This window comes from Poromitra crassiceps (assembly GCF_964638095.1).
Source record: "Poromitra crassiceps genome assembly, chromosome: 9".
In the NCBI taxonomy this organism is placed as follows: domain Eukaryota; kingdom Metazoa; phylum Chordata; class Actinopteri; order Beryciformes; family Melamphaidae; genus Poromitra; species Poromitra crassiceps.
Window position 1 is genome coordinate 1,596,201 of NC_139630.1, and position 23,115 is coordinate 1,619,315.

At 45.8% G+C, this 23,115-nt stretch overlaps 1 protein-coding gene across 1 annotated transcript; it reads right to left on the reverse strand.

The window, feature by feature from the left end:
• Positions 1-702: 702 nt before the first annotated feature.
• On the reverse strand, positions 703-17,707 carry LOC310782965 (uncharacterized protein; the record flags this gene model as incomplete). The annotated part of the gene is made up of 10 exons (XM_083643742.1): positions 703-1,088; positions 1,740-1,870; positions 3,149-3,357; positions 4,864-5,103; positions 5,185-5,310; positions 10,747-10,913; positions 12,730-12,898; positions 14,798-14,837; positions 15,663-15,756; positions 17,667-17,707. 10 exons carry the CDS (start codon positions 17,705-17,707, stop codon positions 950-952), a joined length of 1,356 nt encoding a protein of 451 aa, XP_083499868.1. The 3' UTR covers positions 703-949.
• Positions 17,708-23,115: the final 5,408 nt, after the last annotated feature.

Below are 23,115 nucleotides of genomic sequence, written 5' to 3' on the forward strand. Positions count from 1 at the left end.
GGCTTTAATTGAGTGTACCTGCGCTGTAAATCCTGTGTTATCCTGTGTTCCACAGGGTCCAAAATGACCACCAGCCAAATCTTATTGCAAATCGCACGCACGCACGCACGCACGCACGCACACACACACAACCACAACAATAACCGGTTGGATGCAAATAGTTTAATTCAGCTTGAATGGAAATGCATTACATGCAAATGCATATTGTTAGACAAGTTTAGCCAAAACAGACAGAAAAAACAGGAAAAAACTCTATATTGCTCTATATTAAAAAGAACCCCCCCAGTAATCTCTCTAAAAAAAGACACTTAAAGACCCCTAAAGTCAAAAATGTGTTTTTCTTCTTGTTCCTTCAGGTGTTTGAGCTTCAGAATGATGTATGTGAGTTAGTTTGACACTAGAAGGCTGTTTTCACATTTATCTGCTGAAAGTGGAACATTTCTCTGTATTCACTGAACATCCAATTTTAGGGGTGGGACATGATTTGAGATGTCACAAATAGTTGAAGCTAATCCCTGTCCAATATTTAACTAATTGTGATGTGGAAACTTGAAGCCTCCGGTGCACATACACTGAGAATTGACTTTACAGTGAAGTAGGAAACATCTTGTGTCCAGCAGGAAAACTTTTGAGAATAAATATATTTGCAGACTCTATAATACACTATCATTTTTTTAATGATGGAGGAGTAGATTTTAAGAATTGTAACAAGATAATTCAACCTTTTTTTTGGGGGGGGGGGGCATATGAGACACAAATTATTATTCAAAGTAGAATATTTTACATACATCTTAGAACATGACTTTATGGGGTCTTTAAACAGTTTACTCTGTCGTAAGAAAATCACACTTCTTCAATAACTAAAAGAGAAAGATATTGTATAGAGCAGATAAGGACTGGATTGTCGTTACACAGAACTGTACGTCTGTACGTCGCTGTGCGTCTGACATTAGCGTGTGCACCGCATGACCTGAGCAGAGGTGGTGACGAGCCAGAGAATTCCCAGGTCGTAGCTGACATGCTTCATGCTGCAAAGGGGGACGGACTTCCATGCGGTGCCTTGTGGACGACTGCTGGAGATGCCGATTCTGTTGAGAGAGGAGATGAATGTACAAGTCTGTCAATTGATCATCAGTGGTCGATGAGTTGAGTTCCCTCACCCCTTCCCCTCCCCTGAGTGACGCGCTTTGAGTATTGAGGAAGGTGCTACTGTATATAAATCCGATCAATTATTATTATTGTTATTATTATTATAGTATATATATATATATATATATATATATATATATATATATATATATATACATTATATATATGCTCAAGTTGGCCGAGAGGTTATGTTTTCGCCCCTGCTTGTTTGTCAGGATATGTCATGAACAAACTTGCACGAAACTTTGTAGAAAAGTAGGACACGGTCCAACTTACAGTAGACCTGATTAATGTCCGCCCACTGGTCAAAAGGGGGCATGACAATGGGTGATGGCAATCACAAAAAGACACCTAACTTTAACGGATTTATGCTACACCACACAACTTTGTAGAGAGGTTGAAAGCGCGGGTGGTGGCATGATGCACTCTGCCGAGTGCCCTCTAGGTAGCATGCACTCTGCCCAGTGCCCTCTAGTTTATTATTGGGATAATTATTATATTGACACAATATTATGGGTATTTGGCGCGCAATCACAGTAAAGACTGCCCTCTTGGGTGTCGTTACCTGATCGTGTGGAGTAATGGCTTACCTCTCGTAGACCGTGCCGGACCTGGTCACTCCGAAGACACTGCCGTCACTGGCCACCTCAACCATTTTCAATTGCACTCCTGTGACAATTTTCCAGTTCCAGCCAGCCATTTTGCAGGTAGACGGATTCACCTGTAAAGAGGTGTCAACATCAGAACGACTGCCATCAATTGCACACAAAAAATATATATATCAGTAACTACCGAATCATGGCAGTCATGATCTATGAGTGTTCGATTAATGTGCTAAATAATAATAATATAAACATAGCATAAGAGTTAAGGGGCCCTATCTTCGCAAAAGCGCTAATTTAGTGTTTGCGCTCGTTTAACGCCGCAATGTAAATTGGGGTCGTGGACAAGCGCATGCCTGTTATAATTTGACTGGACATAGGTGTGCCACATGCCGAACTAGGCGTCTCAGCGCAAAAATGTGGTGATAGATGGCATTATCCTATCTTCAGCAGCGCGCAATTACTTTGCGCTAAGAGCTTTTAAAAGCACCTCTTACGCGCTAAATACCCCGTTGCGCTTGAGCGCACCATGATCTCCGTGCGCAGTGCAGAGTAAAATTCCTTTTGGATATGTCATTACGCACAGCCTTGCTATGCCAGGACATCAAATTCTGCTGCTAAAATTGAGTATTAGCAGATAATTCAGTGAGGCAATCAACTATAACTCACTGAGAAACTTTTATCACATCGCAAAGAGGGAAATGAATTGAGAAAACTTGTTGGACAAAGGACATAGGCTATTCACCTCCATAACCCGGAGGGTCGTTGGCACCACAGACTATCTGTGAATAAGCTCTCTCCATCTCTCTCTGTCCTCGGCACGAGTGAGTCCACTCTATTACGCATGCAGAGAATTACAGCATATTGCATGCCTCGCGCAAACAGCGATTGCGAGACGGGAATCCAATTGTTTTTTATTGATGTAATGCCCAGGCATTGCCTTGCCACACCTGTGAATAATTCTGCTACTTGAGACCGCCCAAATCCCGTTTGCGCTGGCATTTTGGGGGCGCAGATGATTTGGCACGCCTCTAATTTGCGGCACATGCCGTGAACATTTCCGCCTCCCCGCCGAGAATTGCATCCCCAACATATTTCTGGGCTGTTTTAACTTAGAAATCAGGGAGGTCACGTCTACCCAGACAATTATATCACTTTTAAACAGTTACATTTCTCTATAAATCATTACAATATGCTCCCGTGAGGTGGGGATGCATTTAGCTACTGCCGGGCGGGGGTGCAAAACTCAGCATAACACCTGGACAAATGCACAAAGCGGACCACTATCTTCCCTGCCCTTAAGGCATGCTAAAACAGGTGGGCAAGTGCAAATAGGGGATATCGCCTGTACCAAGATAGGGCCCAAGGTTTCATGGGCTCTGCAAACAGTTTCCCACCTTTGTGAAGTGGACATTGTAGGTGTGTTGTATTGCCCAGCATGCGTGGAGGCCGCAGCTCCAGTAGATAAATCCACCGTGCAGATTTTTCCAGGAGATAGAGCCCTTGCTGAAGCTCAAAGTGTAGCTACTCCGTAGACAGGAGACTACGTTGCTGTTAGTGACTCCCACAGTGAAAGGATTACCAGCGTCAACCTGCTTCATTGAACCTGCAAACAAGGAAAAACACAGAGGTATTGTATTTAGTCAGCATGTTGTCCTGACTTCATAAATATGTTTTGTAAATCTGTTTGTCTGGATTCTTTCTAGCTCACAGGAGCAATGTATTAGCACGGTTACATGTCGCCATTCCGACGTGCTGCCACTCCGACGTTCCACCACTCAGAAATATCGGCACTCAGAAATATTGCCACTCAGAAATCCCGCCACTCCGATTTTCATAAGGTCCGCCACTCCGAACTTGATTTGACTTCCAGTTCACGTTCAGGCAGCTGAACCTCGTTCAGACAGGCATCTCTCTCAGATGCTGCTAAATGGGTTGCCTCGAATCCTCGAAATGATTGTGGAGCCCAACAAAATTAAAATAAAGGCGTGTTGTTCAAAGATGTTGTTGGTGCTTTCTCTAACTCCACAATGTGCAAGATAGTAATAGGCTACTGTATGTGTCTCTATAGGCGGGTGCACAACGCACACACCCTGCTTAGAGAGCAGCGCACACACATGCTGACACGCCCGCGGGAACATAGCCTAATTCTGTTGTCCCTCCATGCGCCCTGCAGCTGTGTAAAATGTAATACGAAATAATGATAAATTCCAATAGGATAAGCTTGCCTGATTAACTGAAAACAATTAAACAATAACGAAAAAAGAAGAAAGAAGAAAATAGAAGTCTAATCAAGTAAATAGCCTTCAGAAAGCATCAGTAAAAGCCCAGTTCTAATAGGCTACTGCTGCGCTGCTGAGACGCACAGTGTGCGACTGAAATGTCTACACTTTTGTGCCATATTCTACAATATCCAAACTTCGGAATGGCGGATCCTTTAGAGAAAAGAGGAAGGGCCGACATTTCGAATAATGAAGGCAGGAATTTTCGTAATGGTGGGACCTATGAAAAAAAGGTGAAGGACCGCCAGTCCGAATAATGGAAGTTAACGTTCGGAGTGGCAGGGTTTCGGAAAGGCAGACAGTTACCGTATTAGCACAATAAAGACACTAGCCCTGTTCGAAACCGGTCCCTACTATGACAGAAATAGTGAACTATATAGTGTGTTGGCCATTTTGTACTCGTGTCCGAATTCTCATCTGTTCATTTGATTCACTATATAGTCCACTTTAAAATACCCACAATGCATTGCAATTCCTAGTGAACAGAATCTACCCTACATGTTCTCCTATCTACCACAATGCAATGCTGCCGTGTTTACCAAAGGAGAAGAAGAGTGAGTTAGTGTCCGAAACTTGTTTGATCATTCCCCATATTATTATTAGTATATGATAAACACCACCTGGAGAATAGTGAGTGAGTGAGTGAATGAGTGAACCATTCCAAGCACGGCTAGTCGGCTACTGTATCTGAAGTTTTTAATATGTTCTGTTTTTTGTGTGTGTATCTTTTCAGTAAGGTAATTTATCTACTACACTTTACTGCAGCAATGACCCAACTTCCCCAAGTTGAAAGAAGGCATGCAAATGACAACAAATTCTCCCCTTCTTACCTCCAGATGCATGTTTCCAGCTGCCACCCACAAATTTGTAGACATGGTTACTGGTGCTGGCGCCCCACATCCCTCCTTGTCCCACTGTGATGTGCTTGAGGCTGGCTGAGGGCAGTTTGAACCAGGTGGATCCACTCAGGAAATAGTTGCGATTGTTTTTGTCTGTGGCGACCACTTGTCCCTGTCCAGCGTCAATCTGTTTTGCATAGGACAGGCTGGGGCCCTCGTTACAGTTCCAGGCTGTGGAGAGGAAATCATCATCAGTGAGTGGATTATTCTGTTATGTTGCAGGAAAATATACAGTATCAGATGGTGACTTACCATGACTGATGTGCAGGTGACACAGCACCACCAAGAAAGCTGCAATAGTTTTCATGATGTCTGTGGTGTCTCTGCCTCTGTTGTGCACCTCTGGATGTTCGTCTGTATCTCTACGGAGCTGATGTCCTGCAATAATGAAGCGTTGTCTCACTTATATACAGTAACTAAGCATACAGTGGACCTGACCCATGAATCCTATTACAGCACCAACCGGTTCACCAAGAAGTTCCAAGGAAGCCGGATGGGATACATTTCCATCCGGCTCTCCATCAGGTCAATAATTTTAAAGGATGGCTTTACCGATGATCAACCCACTTTGTATCATTATAATGTTGTGGGAGAAATCCAACTCCATTTGTCCGGCTTGCAGAAACTCCACCCCCGCCAGCTGCAAGTCATTAGTTTTTTAGGGTTAGGTTAGTTTAGTTTATTAGTTTATTTGCCACATATGACACAATATGACATTAATCCCCATAGGGGAAGAGATGCATTGTAACAGATTAAACAATAATTCAGGTTTTTTACAACCTGGACCTTATTTCCTTATTTTCTTTTATATATATATATAGAACAATATACGAAGACAAGCAGGCTCAGGCACAGGAAAAGAAAGGTAAAAAACATACATACATCATTGACCAACCATGGAGCAAAAAAACAATTGAAACAAATTAGCATGTGGACAGAAACATCTGGAAGACTCAAAACACGCCTAACTTGTTTTAGGTTTTTCATGACAAAACTAAAATTTAAAAGGTATTTAAAAGGAAATTAAATTACCTGGAGTCCCTTGCCGCCAGTACATCAGAGCCCTAATGTTGGCAGCCCAGTAGTGCCTAAATACTGGTATGTGATGCATCAATATTGTAATTATACTGTTTAATAACAATCGAAAAAGTTGCTCGTAGCTGCTTTAATCAAAATGCCACTGAAATATTAGCTAATCAACACAGAACTGCAAAGATCAGTTTATCTGATATTTCCCCCCGTATGACGCTTGCATAAATTATACTGTGAAGTGTGAATATAGCTCTCACAAGCATATTGTAGTCCTTTATGTCTGATATTGCATGTTGCACTTGTACTTTTGATAGGGGGTAAACAAACGGCATGGGAGCCAATACTAGGAATAAATAAACAAGGAACCATTCTTATAGTTTGAGATTACATCCAAATACATGCTGCATGGTGTACTTACTGTACTAACCTATATGTGCCGAATTGTTAAAAATATCACATTTCAATTAATATAAACCTAAAGCTTTCACAAGATTTTTGGAGGCTGTACGGGTCTTTTTCCTCTTCTCTGTGCATACCTTGGTACCTTGACGTCCTCTGGGCTCCAGGCAGCTCCCTTTCGCAGATTCATCTGACATAAACATCTTTATGAATTTACATCATCTTATCATTTTATCCAATCGTGCCTCAAGACCAGCAGATTATGTAACAACACCACACGGCCGTCTTTTCTCCGCTTAGTTTATTACCACAAAAGTAAGCAAATAACATTCTCCAGTCATGCGTAAACATCTACCATTCCACTGACAGATATGTTAAAATTCACCAGTCCTTAATGCTAAATAGTAGCGTTAAATCATTATATTGTATCAAAGCATTTGGCTGATGTTATTGCCATGATCATAGAGGCTAGAGAGCGTTGGGTCTCCATGACATTAGCCCTCCAGGGTGCGTGCCACTCGGTGTCATATCGTGTCATCAGTTCCCTGAAGAAACGAACAACGATATGTGTTGGTAATTAATCGCTGTTAATGTTAACATTAATCATCAATCATCAGACGGAGCACCCCAACCTCCAGGCGGCCGCCGCCCATGCCGGGACCCCCTCTCCCGGCCACGGGCACCCAGCACAGCCACCACCCACGCCAAGAGCCCCTCGCATTGGGTGGTGGCTGCCCTGAGTGTCCGCGGCCGGGAGAGGGGCCCCCGGCACGGGCGGCGGCCGCGCGGAGGCCGGGGCGGCTGCTAGCTATTTGTGGATTGCTTGATTGGATTAACATCCTTGATTGGATTGCTTGATTGGATTATCATCAGTTAATCCAATCAGTTACATTTAACGTGCAAAATGGCCGACCTGCAGTTATTCTTCTTTCTTTTGGCAAATTGAAGTCAATGTTTGCACCCAATATTCACCTTACAAAAACAGCAAAAATCTGCGACCTCCATGCTAACTATTTAGCAATTGTAGTCCTAGCTGTTTACAATTATCCAGGCGCTGCCGCGAGAAGCCCCTGACTGCAGTACGCAGATCGGGGAGTGGCTCAACGTGGGCAGAGTCAAACGCGTTTGACTCCGCCCACTCAAAGTAAAACTCAGCTCTTTCTTCTTCTATCAGATCTTCGGCAGTGTGCACGCTTCTAGGCGTATTACTGCCCTCCGCAGGATAAAGTTCATAGTGACTCTTTTTACAGTGTTTATCATGTACCCACAAAACTACTCTAATATATCTGTAAAAATCCTGTTGAACAAGATCGTATTTTTATGACATTGTCTGGAAATTCCTGCTTATCAAACTGAACCAACAAACAGTGCTGTGATTCCTTTCTCTGCCCATTGAATAAATCTAATATCACTTGCAGCTGGCTTAAAGTCTGGGTCAAAGCTCAGCCACCTCAATATTATTTCTTTCTGAATTTTAAGTTGTTTCACTAGACGAAACCAGGTATCTATAGAAAACCTAACCCATCGACTCTGAATATCACTGTGTTTAGCAGCTAGTGGGGATCCTAGCAGACTTTGTATAGGTTTATCCATCAGTGACTACAACACATTATTATTGTAATGTTCTGTGTAGGTGTTGGGATATTTTTTACCTAATATTCGATATTCTTGTCTCATCTTGTGAATAAAATAATGGGAACACGTTTACATTTTCATGAGCCCTCAAAACTTCACACACAACTTCTTACTGAAGTTCAGCTCCCACTGAACTTGAAACCTGTGTAACTAGGGCCAGCTGAATTGGAACAGTGAAGTGAAATCAATGCATTTGATAGACAGACATTCCTATATTTTTACTTGTTAAATGTTTTCTTTTTACGAAGTCCATTATTTTATCCATGCTGCCTATATTTAAAAAAATATATACCATAGCATTTCCACAAGTGAGTGACACATGTTAAATTTGTGTACACTCAATTATATCAGCTACATTAAGGAGATCAGGGACTGAAGTGATGTCTGTGCCATTGACACGCTTTATTCCTGTCGGTGTCAAAAACAGTAAGTGTTCTGTACACTCTATTCCTTTATTCCAAAAGCAGCAGACACCCGCGTTCGCCTTGTGTCTATAATTTCTACACAAAATTCTTCGTAATCTTCCTGCAGACTGAAATGGAACATGAACGGTTCCCTTAGTTCAGTCTCCTCTTCATCCAGGCCATCAGACATCTGTCGCAGTTCCACCACTGCCCTCAAGCGATCTTCCTTGTCCATGGTGATGACTTGGGGAAGGGAAAGTTTTCCCTTGAATGTTTTTGTGCCACACCACCTTGCTGCCTCAATGGTGTCCCTAAGCAGAGCATCCTCCTAATCAAAAATAAAGAAAACCAGGTTGGAGAAGGCAGAAAACAGTGAAATAAGAAAAGCCCACAACAGGCAACATACCCCGTTCCCTGTTCCCAGTTCTGGCAAGTTCTCAGTTTCTTCTAGAAAGGAAACAGATTGTGGTTCTTATAGGCACAATAACAATGCAAGATGTAAAAAAAAAAGATCACTAGCGGATTTGAAGTATACTGGTTTAATGAAAATGGAATATGACTGCAAAACCAGCTCTGTGACATCCCACATCTACAACCTTGATGGATGTGTATGGGTGTTGCTGGCCCAATAAATGATTTCTCAACTGCAAACACACCATGTTTAACATCAACACACTGACAGGCCAAAAATCTGTCCTTAGACACTGTCTCAAAGTGGTGGGTATGCTTTCTCTTGTAGTGTGTTTTAAAGTTTTTTTTGTTTAACTTCACTGTGCAATGAGGACAAGTGAATTTCTTTTGTTGACTGGCTTTAGAATACTCTGCGGGGGCCAATGGGGGCTGTGTGGGGGCCTCTGGATGCTGAGCGGGGGCCAATGGGGGCTGTGTGGGAGCCTCTGGATGCTGAGCGGGGGCCAATGGGGGCTGTGTGGGAGCCTCTGGATGCTGAGCGGGGGCCTCTGGATGCTGAGCGGGGGCCTCTGGATGCCGAGCGGGGGCCAATGGGGGCTGTGTGGGGGCCTCTGGATGCTGAGCGGGGGCCAATGGGGGCTGTGTGGGGGCCACAGAGTGCTGCATGGGTGCCATGGAAGCTGCGATGCGCCATGGGAGCTGGTGTATTTGTAAATGCCTTGCAAATTGCATTCTATTTATAATTGTTGCTGCACAATAGCAGCAATGAAAATGTGTTGCCGTCCGACAACTTAGGCCACACTTGATCATTGTGAATTCTGTAAGAGAGGAATGAAGGGAACAAGATTCATACTTGTGAAAAAAATAGTATATAATATATATAATAAGTAATTAATTTGTGTAATATGTAAGTTCCGCACCTTTGTGTTTCACTGTGGAATGGCCTTTTGGTTGTCAACCATATGCTTTTCTCCTGTGTACTTACAGAAGGGACAGTGGACAAGTTCACTGTCCCTGCATTTAGTAATTTCAGTGACCTCACCATCTATGATAATAGAAAGGTGTCTCTATATATCAGAGGGGAAAAGAATAGACAAAAGGCACAGCAATTAAAATCCACAAGACAAAATTAAATAATTTTTCATCTCAACAACAAATGTTGGCCCAGACTGGCCCAAAACAAATGATCAGATTTTTTTATATATAGCTTACTGTTATTTACCATTTAATTGTTATTTCATATCCTGGTCTTCTGTTTTACTCAACAAACGCAAGCAACAACAAACACAAGCAACACAATATTTCATTAATTAAACATCAGTTGATGCAGATTACTCAGATGATGGCTATTCGATTGTCTAATGCTTATATGAATGTAGCCTCAACAGCCCGGCGAACGTCACGCATTTCCCATTTTACACTGTGCCATTTTCACGTCTAGGTCTAAAAGCTGGCTCCTACCAGAGTCTTCACGTGAAGTGAAGTGAAGACGTTATCCGATGCAAATGTCGATGCAAATGAGTCAAACGTTGAGGTTGAGCCACTCCCCGATCTGCGTACTGCAGTCAGGGCTACTTGGCTGCCGCTGCTACGTCATGAAGGCAAGTCGATCTGATTGGTTGGCGTTGGCATGCCCAGATGGTGACATACGGTCCATCCAATCACCTGCCAAGTAGCTTGAAAAAAGTGACCGCCCTCTTCAGCAGGGTAGCTTGGCCAAACCCAGATGGATGTTAGGTTGTGAAACAAATGTGAACCAACTTACATCCATCTGGCAGCGTCAGGTTAGCTCCTTCCAGCTCCAGCCAGGAACAGCTCTTCAACCTCTGCTGGCCCCAAGGCAGGAAATGCTCTTGGAAAAAGCTTTCAGTTATAGAAGTCACATTCCATCCGGTGTCAAGTAAACATCCCACTTCAATCCCGCCCATGTTACCAGTTACCTGAGGACACTGGCCTATCAGCTGGTCAATGACTTCTTCCAGGGGGGGAATGTTGTTGGAGCCAGAGATGCCCCCTTCTGAACTGTGGCTCAGCGGCTCAGAGGGCTGGAGTTTTCTGATGGCTGGTGGCCATTTTGGGGATATCCAGGTCTGGGGCGGGCTGGAGGAAAATGAGAGGCATTAGACTGCTGGCAGAATCTCTCTATGTGCTGCTTGCACCATCTGCATATGATTGGGCCGGACCGATTAGGGGGGCCCCTGGGGCTGGGGGTCTGCTGGGTTTGCGTTTGTAGCATGTGTTGCGTTAACTGGTTTAGCTGTTCTTGTTGCTTATGCAACATCTCCATAAGCATGGACATATCAGAGGGTTTAGAAGCGGGAGGGGGGTCAGAACAGTGTACTCTATACTGAGTGGCAGAGGTGGATGGAAAAGAGTAGCTTCGGCTCCGCATGTCACCCCTTCGGCCATTCTCGACCCATATAATTGCAATCCGCCGCACATCCAGCAGGGTGGACTCTGGGTTCTTAGCTACATGATCTTTTAGGGTGCGACACAAATCACCATCGAAAACATAGTGAACAAAATGGTCCCTCAATAATTTAACAGAATTTGGGAAACCCTCTGGTGATGCTTTGACAATTTTTTCCATCAGTTTAAACAATGCATGAGAGAATTCCTCTAAACTCTCCCCCTCCTGTTGTTTACGGCATGCAAACTCCTCTTGGAGAGCAAAAAATGAGTCTGCATCAGCATACCATTCTAACAGGGCTGCTAAGATTGTTTGAGGATTATCTCCCTCTCCCATACCCCTCATGGTCATCTCATCCCTAGCTAACCCATCCAGGTGGTCCAAGATAAAGAATGCCTGTTCTGCTTGTGGCAAGTGTCTGGCCCGTATGCACGCTTTAACCTCCTCTATCCACTTAGCAATGGGCATCTCCCCTCTACCACTGAATATAGGGCATTTTCTCTCTCTAGGCACATAAACCATGCGTTCTGCCACTGGCACCCCCTGTCCTGCTAAAGGGGCAACAGGAGAGGCACTAGAGCCAGCAGCGCTTCCAGGGGCCGGCGCTCCTCTCGCCTGACGCAGACGCTCATTTTGCACTTGTAGTATCTGGAACTGTCTCTGCAATTCCTCCAGCTCCATACTGAGACACGGGGGGGGGGGGGTCCGGTCTCCACTGTTGCTTGCTGTGCCAGCCGCTGCTTTACCTCCAAAATAAATAACCTACTCAGGGTTGTGCAACAACAATATCTAAAAAAACCACACGTCTGTTTTTCGATCCTGCTGACTATACGCCAAATGTAACTAAGTGGGCACTGGCGCAGGGCCTGTACCCAATTACAACTGGTATAAAACAGAGAGGCAAAATAACTATAGGTTATTGTTGTTGCAACCCAAAACAATCCTAAAACTAAATATGGGCAAAGCAGCGACTGGCAGACAGCCACAACAAGCCTCCTGTAACACAAAGTACAGATTTAAACAAATCATTAATGCACTGATATGATTACATACCTCGGGGAGGCCACTCCCCTACAATTACCCCTAACAATGTATGTTACCTTTAATGTATGGGAACTGGCTACCCACACCAGGCAAACACCACAGGAGATCCTGACAACGTTTTCGTGTGAGACGTGAGGAGTGATGACTGACGAGTGATGCCTGACGAGTGAGGACTGATGACTGACGAGTGATGACTGACGAGTGAGGACTGATGACTGACGAGTGAGGACTGACGAGTGAGGACTGATGACTGACGAGGGACGCCGTATTGTGCGATGACTGACGTGTGAGGAGTGAAACAGTAATGCAGGAAGAATGACAGCGTTTTCGTGTGAGGACTGAAGGTGTTTCAGAGCACACTTGATATGGTTTACTAGGAGACACAAGAACTGACAACGCTTAGACTGAGGAATGATAGCCAATACTCTGATGGAGGAGGAGGCCCTAAAATGGTTGCCGTACTGGGGGGGGCAATGATGTGCGAGCCACGACGCGAAGAGATCGACGCTAGCTTGACCAAACTTGGCCCAGATCTGTTCCACCACCTGTGGGTGGAGAACCCATTCTGAGTTGCAGGGGTTGCCCCGTGACAGCAGGTCCGCGGCCAGGTTGAGGTAGCCTCGAATATATGCTACCGAAGAGGAAGAGCAGGTGGAAACGGGCCCACTCGTGGATGACCGTAGCCAGCTGGTTCAGGGCCAGTGACCGGACACCGCCCTGCCGGTTGACTTCAGACAACTTTTATTAATCCCAGAAGGGCAATTCAGTTTCACAGCCTACCCAATACCTTCAAAAGCTCACAGTGAGCTACAAACTTCAGACATGACAGGACGTAACGTAACAGCATGACATAACATAAACAAACAAATAATGTCAGAGATAACAGATCAGACTCATATAAACATGAACAAGAAATAAAAAGTATACATATATTTCTATATGTAAAGACATGAGAACATGTATAAGAAATAAAAGATATATATCTATATATGTATGAACAAGCCTAACCTGTTCGTCACAGACAGGATACGTACAGCCTGTTGTGCGCTCATACTGTATAAGTGAAGGCATTCATTTAAAATGACTACTGTCTGTGTTTAACAGCCTGACAGCTGAAGGGAAGAAAGACTTGGAGTACCGGTTAGTTCTCCTAGGGGGCACATAGTAGCGCCGGCCTGAGGGCATCAGAGCAAATTCACTGGACAAAATGTGGCTAGATTGTCTGATGATCTTTTTTGCCTTCTGTACCACACGTTTCTCCCAGATGGAGCGCAGGTTATTCTGCTGGACTCCAATAATCCTGGAGCAGACCTTGACTATAGGGTTTAGGCTATTCCTGTCCTTCACAGACAACACGTTGAACCAGCAAATAAATGAAAAAGTTAAAAGACTTTCAATAAAAGATTGGTAAAAATTACAAAGAATGGTGTCACAGACATTAAAGGAACTGAGCTTTCGCATTAAGTGAATTCTTTGCTGACCACGCTTGACAATAGACTCTGTGTTCGCCTCAAACTTGAGTTGAGAGTTGAACACTGTTCCTAGATATTTGTATGTCTCTACGATTTCAACATCCACACCATGTATGATGCTAGCTTTTGGTTTGTCACAGTTTTTCCTAAAGTCAATAATTAACTCCTTGGTCTTGGCCACATTAAGATCAAGGAAGCATGCGCGTAGCCACGGGTGTGCTAGGGTGTGCAAATGCCACCCAGACAGGCCGCTGGCACACCCCAAAAAAATGGGGTAAAAAAAGTTTTTTGTTTTGTCTGCAAAACGCATGTCAACGCTGTCATGCACTGTGTCCAACTGTCTGCTGACCTATGTGCCCCGAGCATCATGGGAAACTAGTTAAGCTGTCGTCCACGTAAAGTAAACAAATGCACGCACAGCAGCAGCAGCGCCAAATCAAGAAGACATGAAACAAAGCTCGCTTTTAAGCTTTTTCGGCAAAGGCAAGAAACGTCGCATTGACGACGAGGAAGAAGATGACTCGTCGTCACCCTCCCCCTCAACAAATGCGGATTGTAGTGCACCCGTTCCCGCACCTGTATTGGTGGTGTACAGTGGAGAACAGACAGACGATGATGAAGAAGATGATGCAGCCGAAACAATGACGTTAACAGCGGGGAACGCAGCCAACAACACACCGGAGGTTTGTGAGGACACTAACGCTACAGATCTCTCTGCAGTAGACGAACCTGCATGCCAACCAAATTTGCGTTCTTTCCCAAATAGAACACTCATTGGAAAAAGTAGGTGACTTTTTTGAGATACTAAACAAAGTGGTTTTACATGTTGCCAAAAAATACAATTTAATTGACTGCTTCTACCTGCTAATAATGAGTGCGAAAAGGAGCAAACAACACACAAATATTCCTCTAAATCTGGTTTGAAAAGACCCAAAAAAAAATTGGCGGCGGCTTTGCGGCCGCCACCAAATGGTCCGCCCCTGGCATACCCTGGCTTTCTGTGGCACACCCAATGAGCCAAGTCTGGCTACGCTATTGCAAGGAAGTTGTCATCGCACCATTTGACAAAGGCAGGAAGGGCATCTCCATGATCAGACTCTGAGCCCTCAAGAAGAGACAGTAGGGCAGTGTCATCAGAGTACTTCACAAGGAGACTGCCCTCCTGGAAGGACCTGCAGAGGTCTGTGAACAAAATAAAAAGCAGGACAGAAAGAACACAACCCTGGGGCGAGCCAGTACTTGAAAACAATAAATTGGACATAATGTCCATTCACTAAAACCTGCTGGATTCTGTTCGTTAAAAAGTCCAAAAGTAACAATAAAAGCTGATCGGGCTAATTAAAATGAGAGGCAAGACGCTCAATCAAGATGTGAGGCTGCATCTTGTTGAAGGTTGATGTACGCCACTGTCGCGGTGTTGTCCGAACGTATCAGTACATGGTGGCCCATTATCTGATGTCGGAAGTGCCAGAGAGCCAGGCGAACCACCTCCAGCTCTAGTACGTTTATGTGGCGAAGCTGCTGTAGCAGCCCTTAGGCTCTGGAACAGCCTCCCCCTCCGTATTAGATCAGCCCAGAGCCTCGAGGCGTTTAAATCCCTGCTCAAAACGCACCTTCTCTCCCTGGCCTTCAACCTGAGTTGAGCCTGCCTCTTAACAACCTAGTCACTTTATTTTTATGACTTGTATTTGCTGCATTGTACTGCACCTTGCTCTGTAGCAGTGTATTCTGTACTTGTCGTTTTCTTCTATATTTTAGTGTTTTATCTGTGAAGCACTTTGGTCGGCTTTTGTTGTAAATGTGCTCTATAAATAAAGTTGACTTGACTTGACTTGTAAAAGAGATTTTGTATCTCAATTGTTTTATCTGGTTAAATAAAGGTTAAATAAAACAAATCAAAAAAATAGTGGCAGCATTTCATACCATCCAGGTGGGAACTGCTGCAGGGAAGAGCGAGGCCAGCACTGATGACCAAGAAGCAGGGGCTTCACCCATCACTGCCAGGTAGAACACGGCACTGGAGTCAGAGAAGAGGAGAGAGAACACCATTACATCATATTACATCCTCGGTGTGTGTAATTAATTTAAAACTAGCAGTAGCTGTTTAATTAAATATATTGGAGCTGCTCCAGTGTGTGGGTATTTCTTTATTTTTTCTAAATTGTGCTTCTGTACCGGGGTCACCCCTATGTTCCCACAGCCCAATGTTCCCACAGCCCTATGCTCCCACATTCCCTCTGTACCCAGCACCTGGCCTAACAAAAGGTTGGATGTGCACACAAACCTTCTATTGAACTGTAATTTAAAACTAACCATAGAAATGAACATGAACTGAGACAATTGTTGATTTGAGAAAACAATATTTGATTTCCTCCAATTGCCACACCAATAAGCAGGACACTGTAGGGATTTGAACCCCATTCCTGGTAAACCAGGCGTGAAAACCACCAGTGTTTTTGTGCTAAAGGTGCGTTCACACCGACTTATTAACGTTTTTCGCTGGCATCGAGTTTACATACAAAGTCAATGCAAACGAGCGAGTGAGCATATATTCGCCCAGGAGAAAAATCGCTGGGCGTCTGAGCGACAGAGACAGAGAGATAGGGCGAAAATTCGCTCGTTGCCCGAGATGAAATATCCCAACTCGAGCGAAATTTCGCTGCCAACAGTCGCTTGCTGCTTAACGTCGATTGGCTGCCGTAACCCTGGAGTATTCATTCATTCTTGCATTGGGGGAAAACACAGTTGTGTTGTTTGCGTTTTCATCCTGTCTAACGTTAGAGCTGTGTGCTGCTTGTTTCTTGACAGTGAATATCTCGTTTCTCAAGCTCGCTGCACCCCACCCACATCTATCAGCGGGCCGACAGGCAGGCACATGCACACATAGACATCAAAGGGGGCTTGAGCCCCTGCCTTTTTTTCAGTCTGTAAAAAGTGCCCTTTCCTGACCATGAATGCAGCATTTCTAATGGTGCTTTGTATGGAATTTGCCCTTTCCATGCCGTCACTGAAGGCAGCATTCAAAGAGAAATGCCTTTTCCGAGCTCTCTTGGCCTTGAATGCACCATTTATAATAGGCCTCTGCATGGACCAGTGTTTTTTCAAGCCGCCCCTGAAGTCAGCAGCCCAAAACGGCCGTCCCCGCCCACTCCAGCAGTGCACTCAGCCACATGCAGACTGAACGACAGCAGCACAGCCGGCGCACACTGACAGATATCAGTCAACGTGAATCAGGTATGTATGTTTGTCAAAACAAAGAATTATACAGAGAGCTACCCCCCCCCATTTCAGTTTCATGTTGAAATTTCGGCGGTGCAGACAGCCAGGCATGCAGCAGCCTGTAATGCCATTTTACACCCCACCAGCCCCGAGATGTCGAGATCACCTCTACCTGGATGTTAAGCACCAAACTCAGCCTTCATGTGCTAGGAGAGAGCCCCCAAAACATGGAAGTCACCTCGATGCTTTTTTATTCTTTAAAGTCTGTGTTTATGTGCCAGGGCACTGAGGGCAGGTCTGGAGGGCAGGTCTGGAGGGGATGCAAATCACATCTTATGGTGGTCTATGTAGCAAAAACGGAGTTAAATAAGTGCAACTGTAATTTGGCTTTGTCTGATATCGATATGTATTACGTAGCCACTAGCCAGTGATGACTGAGTGAGCCTTATTTATGGCTACTGGCCTGGGTAGTTGTTGTGGCTCTTGTTCGACTTAAATGAATGAATGAATGAATGAATGAATACATAAATACATAAATAAACCACCCAATAAATAAATAACCAAAATATAGGGAACAAATGCAGAATTGTTGCTCTTGAAAATATGTTTTTGTCAATGTGTCTCCTGATAAGGGCAAGGCTGTGTAGAGTAACAATAATGCTGAATTGCTTCTAGAGCTTCATCAGTGACAGAAGTCATACTGCAGACCCCTTCCACTCTAATGTTCTCTGCATGTCCCTGGTGGACATGGGGGTGCAGCAGCAATCAGAACCTGAGGATGGCGCCATAGAGCAGACTCTTGAGGAGGGGCTGATAGCAAGCAAAGATGAAGTGGAGAAAGTTGAAATGGAGGAAGCCGCCAACAAGCCAAACTCTGGCAGTGCGTCTGCACCGCCTCATGAAGAACTGGTGTCTGCCTGCACTAGGGCCGGAGATACATGCGGACTGGCTGTCGTGCCTGTGAAGGTAAGGTCCAAGGACAGCGACAGGGCCGTTGAAGCCTACTCATTCATGGACTCAGGCAGTTTTGCAACCTTTTGTACTAAGGCACTGGCAAGGCAGCTAAACATTCAAGGCAGAAAGATGGAACTACTGGTGAGAACCCTTAACTGTGAATCAAAGGAGCCAAGCTACATGATCACTGGCTTGGAGGTCAGTGGTGTGGAAGATGATAATTTCATCGAGCTATCCAGAGTGTATACACAGGAAAGCATGCCTGTAACGAGAAATAACATTCCATCGCAAGAAGACATTGACAAATGGCCATATACCCCAGGGAGGTTAAGTTAACTCACATCAACGCCAGGATTGAACTCTTCATCGGAACCAAGAAATACAAGGGTCACGAGCCTTGGGGCGTGATCCATAGCCAAGACAACGGACCTAAAACTACAATGAATCATAGCACGCTGCCGTGTGCTACAGTCTACAGGATTACTATGGAGAGCATGGTACAACTGCCCATACAACAGTACAACCACAGGTTTTTGGACTGTGTCAAGCTCTGCACAGTTTGTGAATGGACATCATTGCATGGGTCTTCCCATGGAGAAAGCAATGGTCCAGATGCCGAACAGTCGAGCGCTGGGTCTCGGGAGCAGGTTGAAGAAGAATTCTGCGTTCCATGAAGAATACACTAACCTCATGACAGATATGTTGGACAAAGGGTACGCAACCAACCAGCCCGCTAACTAGCTACATCGTCAAGATGGGACATTGTGGTACTTTCCCCACCACGGGGTATATCACCCACAAAGGCAGAAGCTGTGTGTGACCTTTGACCGTGCCGCTAGCTATCAAGATTCAAGATTCAAGATTCAATTTTTATTGTCACTCCGTAGTACAAGTATCACGTGTGAAGTTCTTGTGCTGTAGACTCCGTTACAACATAGTGCAAAAAATAAAAGATATATAAATAAAAACAAGAGGCAACAAGCAATAAAGCAGTAAGACATGCCACAGACAGTGGTGTATTCACTGCCCATAGTGCAAATGGCATGAACATACTTTAAACATAATTAAACATAATAACATTCTGTTAGGTGCAAATAGCGTATACCTAATTAAACATACTATTGAACATTAGTCATACATAATGGTAGCATCTACAGTGCGGTACAGTACGGCTACTACACTATTTGTATACAGTATGTTAAGGAGTCTCGTGGCCTGTGAGAAGAAACTGTCCCTCAAGCGATTTGTGCGTGCTCTTGGGACCCTGTATCTCCTCCCTGAGGGTAGCATGGAGAACAGACTGTTGTGGGGGTGGTTTGTGTCTTTGATGATCTTCAGGGACCTCCTGAGGCACCGCTGGTTGTACAGATCTTGCAGTTCTGGCAGCTCACATCCTGTTACGTGCTGGGCCGCACGCCTCACCCTTCTTAGCGCCCTGCGGTCCATGGTGGTGCAGTTCCCGTACCAGGTGGTGAAGCAGCCAGTCAGCAGGCTTTCAATGGTGCCTCTGTAGAAGTCCCTGAGGATTTTTGGCCTTAGCCCGAATTTCTTCAGGCGCCTGAGTCCGTGTAGTCGCTGTTGGGCCTTTTTGACAACAGTGGCGGTGTGGTTGGCCCATGTCAGGTCCTGGTGGATATTGACTCCCAGGTACTTGAAGCTGTCCACCCTTTCCACCACTGTGCCGTTGATGGTGATTGGGGGGTGTGCGCCCCCCCCCCCCTTCTGTAGTCTACAATGATCTCCTTTGTCTTGGAGACATTCAGAGAGAGGTGGTTGTCCTGGCACCATTGTTCCAGGGCCTCCACCTCCTTTCTGTAGGCTGTCTCGTCGCTCCTGGAGATCCGCCCCACAACCGCTGTGTCGTCTGCAAACTTCACGATGGTGTTTGAGGTTTGAGTCGCCACGCAGTCGTGGGTGTAGAGGTCATACCAGAAGGGGCTGGAGACGCACCCCTGTGGCGCTCCTATGCTGATGGTCAGTGGGGAGGAGGTGAGGTTGCCCACTCTCACCACCTGGCGGCGGTCTGTTAGAAAGTCCAGGATCCAGTCACACATTGCTGTGCGTTAGTTCCAGATCCTTGAGTTTGCTTACCAGCCTGGAGGGTACTATGGTGTTGAATGCTGAGCTGTAGTCCACGAACAGCATTCTCACATAGGTGTCCTTCCCCTCCAGGTGGGAGAGGGCAGTGTGGAGCACGTGTGCTACTGCATCCGCTGTGCTCCTGTTGGGGCGGTATGCAAATTGTAGCGGGTCGTGGTCCGGGGGGAGTGTGGGGCGGATCTGTGATATAACCAGCTTTTCGAAGCATTTGCTGGCTATGGGCGTGAGGGCTATTGGGCGCCAGTCGTTGAGGCTGGTCACTTTCTGCTGTTTGGGAATGGGGATGATTGTTGCTGTTTTGAAGCAGGGGGGAACTTGCCAGAGGGAGAGGGACTGGTTAAAAATGTCTGTGAATATGCCTGCCAGCTGTTGTGCGCAGGCCTTGAAGACACGCCCAGGGATGCCATCCGGGCCGGCCGCCTTGCGTGGATTGTGGGGGGGCACTGAGGGGTGGGTAAGGGAGGAGGGCACTGGGTTAGATAGGAGTGGAGGGTAGGTTGTGGGGCAGTGGGGGGTGAGGGGAGAAGGGGTGGTGGGGGGGAGAGAGGGGGAGAGGGAGGGGAGAGGAGGAGGGGTTGTGGGGTGATGGGGGGTGAGGGGGGGCAGAGGAGGGGTGGTGGGTTGGGGGGGTGGGCGCTCTGGCAGAGGGGTCGAACCTAGCGCAGAACGCGTTGAGTTTGTCCGGCAGGGTGGGTGACATGCTGGGGTTCTGTCATTTCACCCCTTTGAAGTCTGTGGCAGCATGGAGTCCACTCCACATGTGTCTGGGGTTGTTAGTGTCCAATTTTGACTCCAGCTGCTTTCCATAATCTCTCCGTGCTTTTTTTATTGCGGTTCGGAGGGCATATTGCGCCTGCTTGTATTGTTCTGGTGTACCAGAACTGAAGGCGGTGGCCCGGGCGTGAAGGGCAGCCCGGACATCACTGTTGACCCAGGGCTTCTGATTTGGCATTATTTTGATTCTCTTTGTGATCAAGGACTCTCATTGAACAGTGAACGAAGTAAGAGCTTCAGCAGCTCTCAGAAGTAAGCGTGAACAGATGCTTGAAATCAACAGACTTTGGACCAACCGCTACAGCACAGATTCACCATTTCTCAGATGCTAGCGAGAGTGGGTACAGGACAGCCCTAATGGAGGAGGAGCCATGCTGGATGGCAGAAAACCAAGAAGAAAACATGGAATTAAAGATGTTCGAAAGAAAGGCTGAACAGCAGTCGGTGGACCCGCCGATTGAAGCACTGATTGGGTCAATGGCTAAGCTGGATCTGGATGACGGGGAGGAGCAGACTGTTGACGTGGTGATGGGAACGTTAAACAGAGGTCAGTTTAGTGGTCAGACCAGAGACCACCCCAGGAACCTCCACTGCAGACCGGATTGGGCTAGCTCACTGTTCCCGCCCGACAAGGAGATGCAAGAAGCGATACCGGTGTCCGGATAGAGTGCGTGTCCGCCTATTCAGGATGACAGCCGCTCTCTCAAGGCAGGAGGGTGAGGATGCCTTTGAGGCAAAAAGGTTGCAGAAATGGTGCGTGTCTAGAGGCTACAAAGGAAGGTCTAAGATACGAGACTGTCGCACCACCGCTGATGCCAATGATGGGGGACATCTGCCAGGAGTGGCGACCAGAGGCATGCCATGCCTCTGCTTCAAGAGCGCCAAAGATGGACTAACGTTTCGTTCAGACAGGGCACCTACGCCTCGCCTTGCCTCAACCCACACCTACGCCTACATACCTTGAGCTGGGCGTGAACCTATCACACGCTTTTGCGATCACACTGGACGCCTATTCCACGCTGAACCTGAGCCGATTCACAAGCGCTTCTCCTCTCTCCCGAGTGTTTTTTTTTCACGCGTGGTCCCGAACTATCATGGGTAGGTAAAATAAATCTGATATATTTAATGTGCTATTGATGCTGGATATGTATAACCAGGTCTCCTTCTTGGGTGACTGTAGTCGGGAGTTTTTAGCGAGGTAATCTTGCAAGAATGTGCTGGCACAACAACAATGGACAGTGTTGTATCCTATATAGTCACTCTCTCTCTCTCCCTCTCTGCTCAACGCTGTTCTAGTAACACCATTTTATTTTGAAATTCAGTTGACGTTGCCATTTCCCACGCATATTGTCGCGTTTTTCCTTCATGGCTTGACAGAAAAAGTCTGCCTTCACGCGATAAAATCGGCGCAGCTCAGGCGAGGCGTGCACGCAAGGTTCACGTTGAGGCGCCCTGTGTACACAGCCTCATTGACTAAAAAGGACGCCTATTTAAAAGCGTGGGTAAAGGCAAGGCGTAGGCAAGGCTTGGGTGCTGTGTGTGAACGTAGCCTTAGATTGTGAGGAACCCGGCCATGAGACGTGGTCATGATGGATGATTCAGACCCGCGAGAGTCCTGGATGCTGGGCAGAGCCGCTCAGACCATACCTGATGCGAGCGGACTTGTTCGACGTGTACTGATCAAGACAAGGACTAGGACGTTGGAGACCAGTGGACAAGCTGTGCCTCATCTGTGAGAGAGACACTTGACGTACAAATTTGTACATGAACCACACCAGTGATGCTGTCGCTTAGCTTTGAGGTAATGCCGATATTGGATATTTATTTGGCTCCACTTTGATAAGTAATTGTCAGTCTGCATGGCTTCCAATTAGGGGCCGGAATTGTAGGAGCCAAATCGGTGAAGTTTTGATTTGTGTTTGTTTTGACAACGATTGTAAGTAATGATGTCACTGTCAGCAGTGTAACGAAAATTGTGATGTCACTGTTGCGAAAACTGGGAGTTATGACATCATTGATGATGTCACTCTTGCGGTACCCGCCATGCTATACATGTGTTTAGTTTCGAATAGTTCAATATAGTCTGTGGTGTAAAGTAACTTTACTTGAGTATTTATTTTTCTTTCAACTTTCACTTTTACTCCACTACATTTTCGTAATAAAATCGATACTTTTACTCCGATACATTTCCCAAAAGCATCTTCGTTACTCGTTACTATAAAATAAACAAACAGCTTGTGTTGTGGCGAATCAGTAGCCTGGCTAGCGAATCAGCGCTTCTGTGTTGCAAGTTGCGTTTGCCAATCGCTTACCGTCAGTGCTTCCCAAG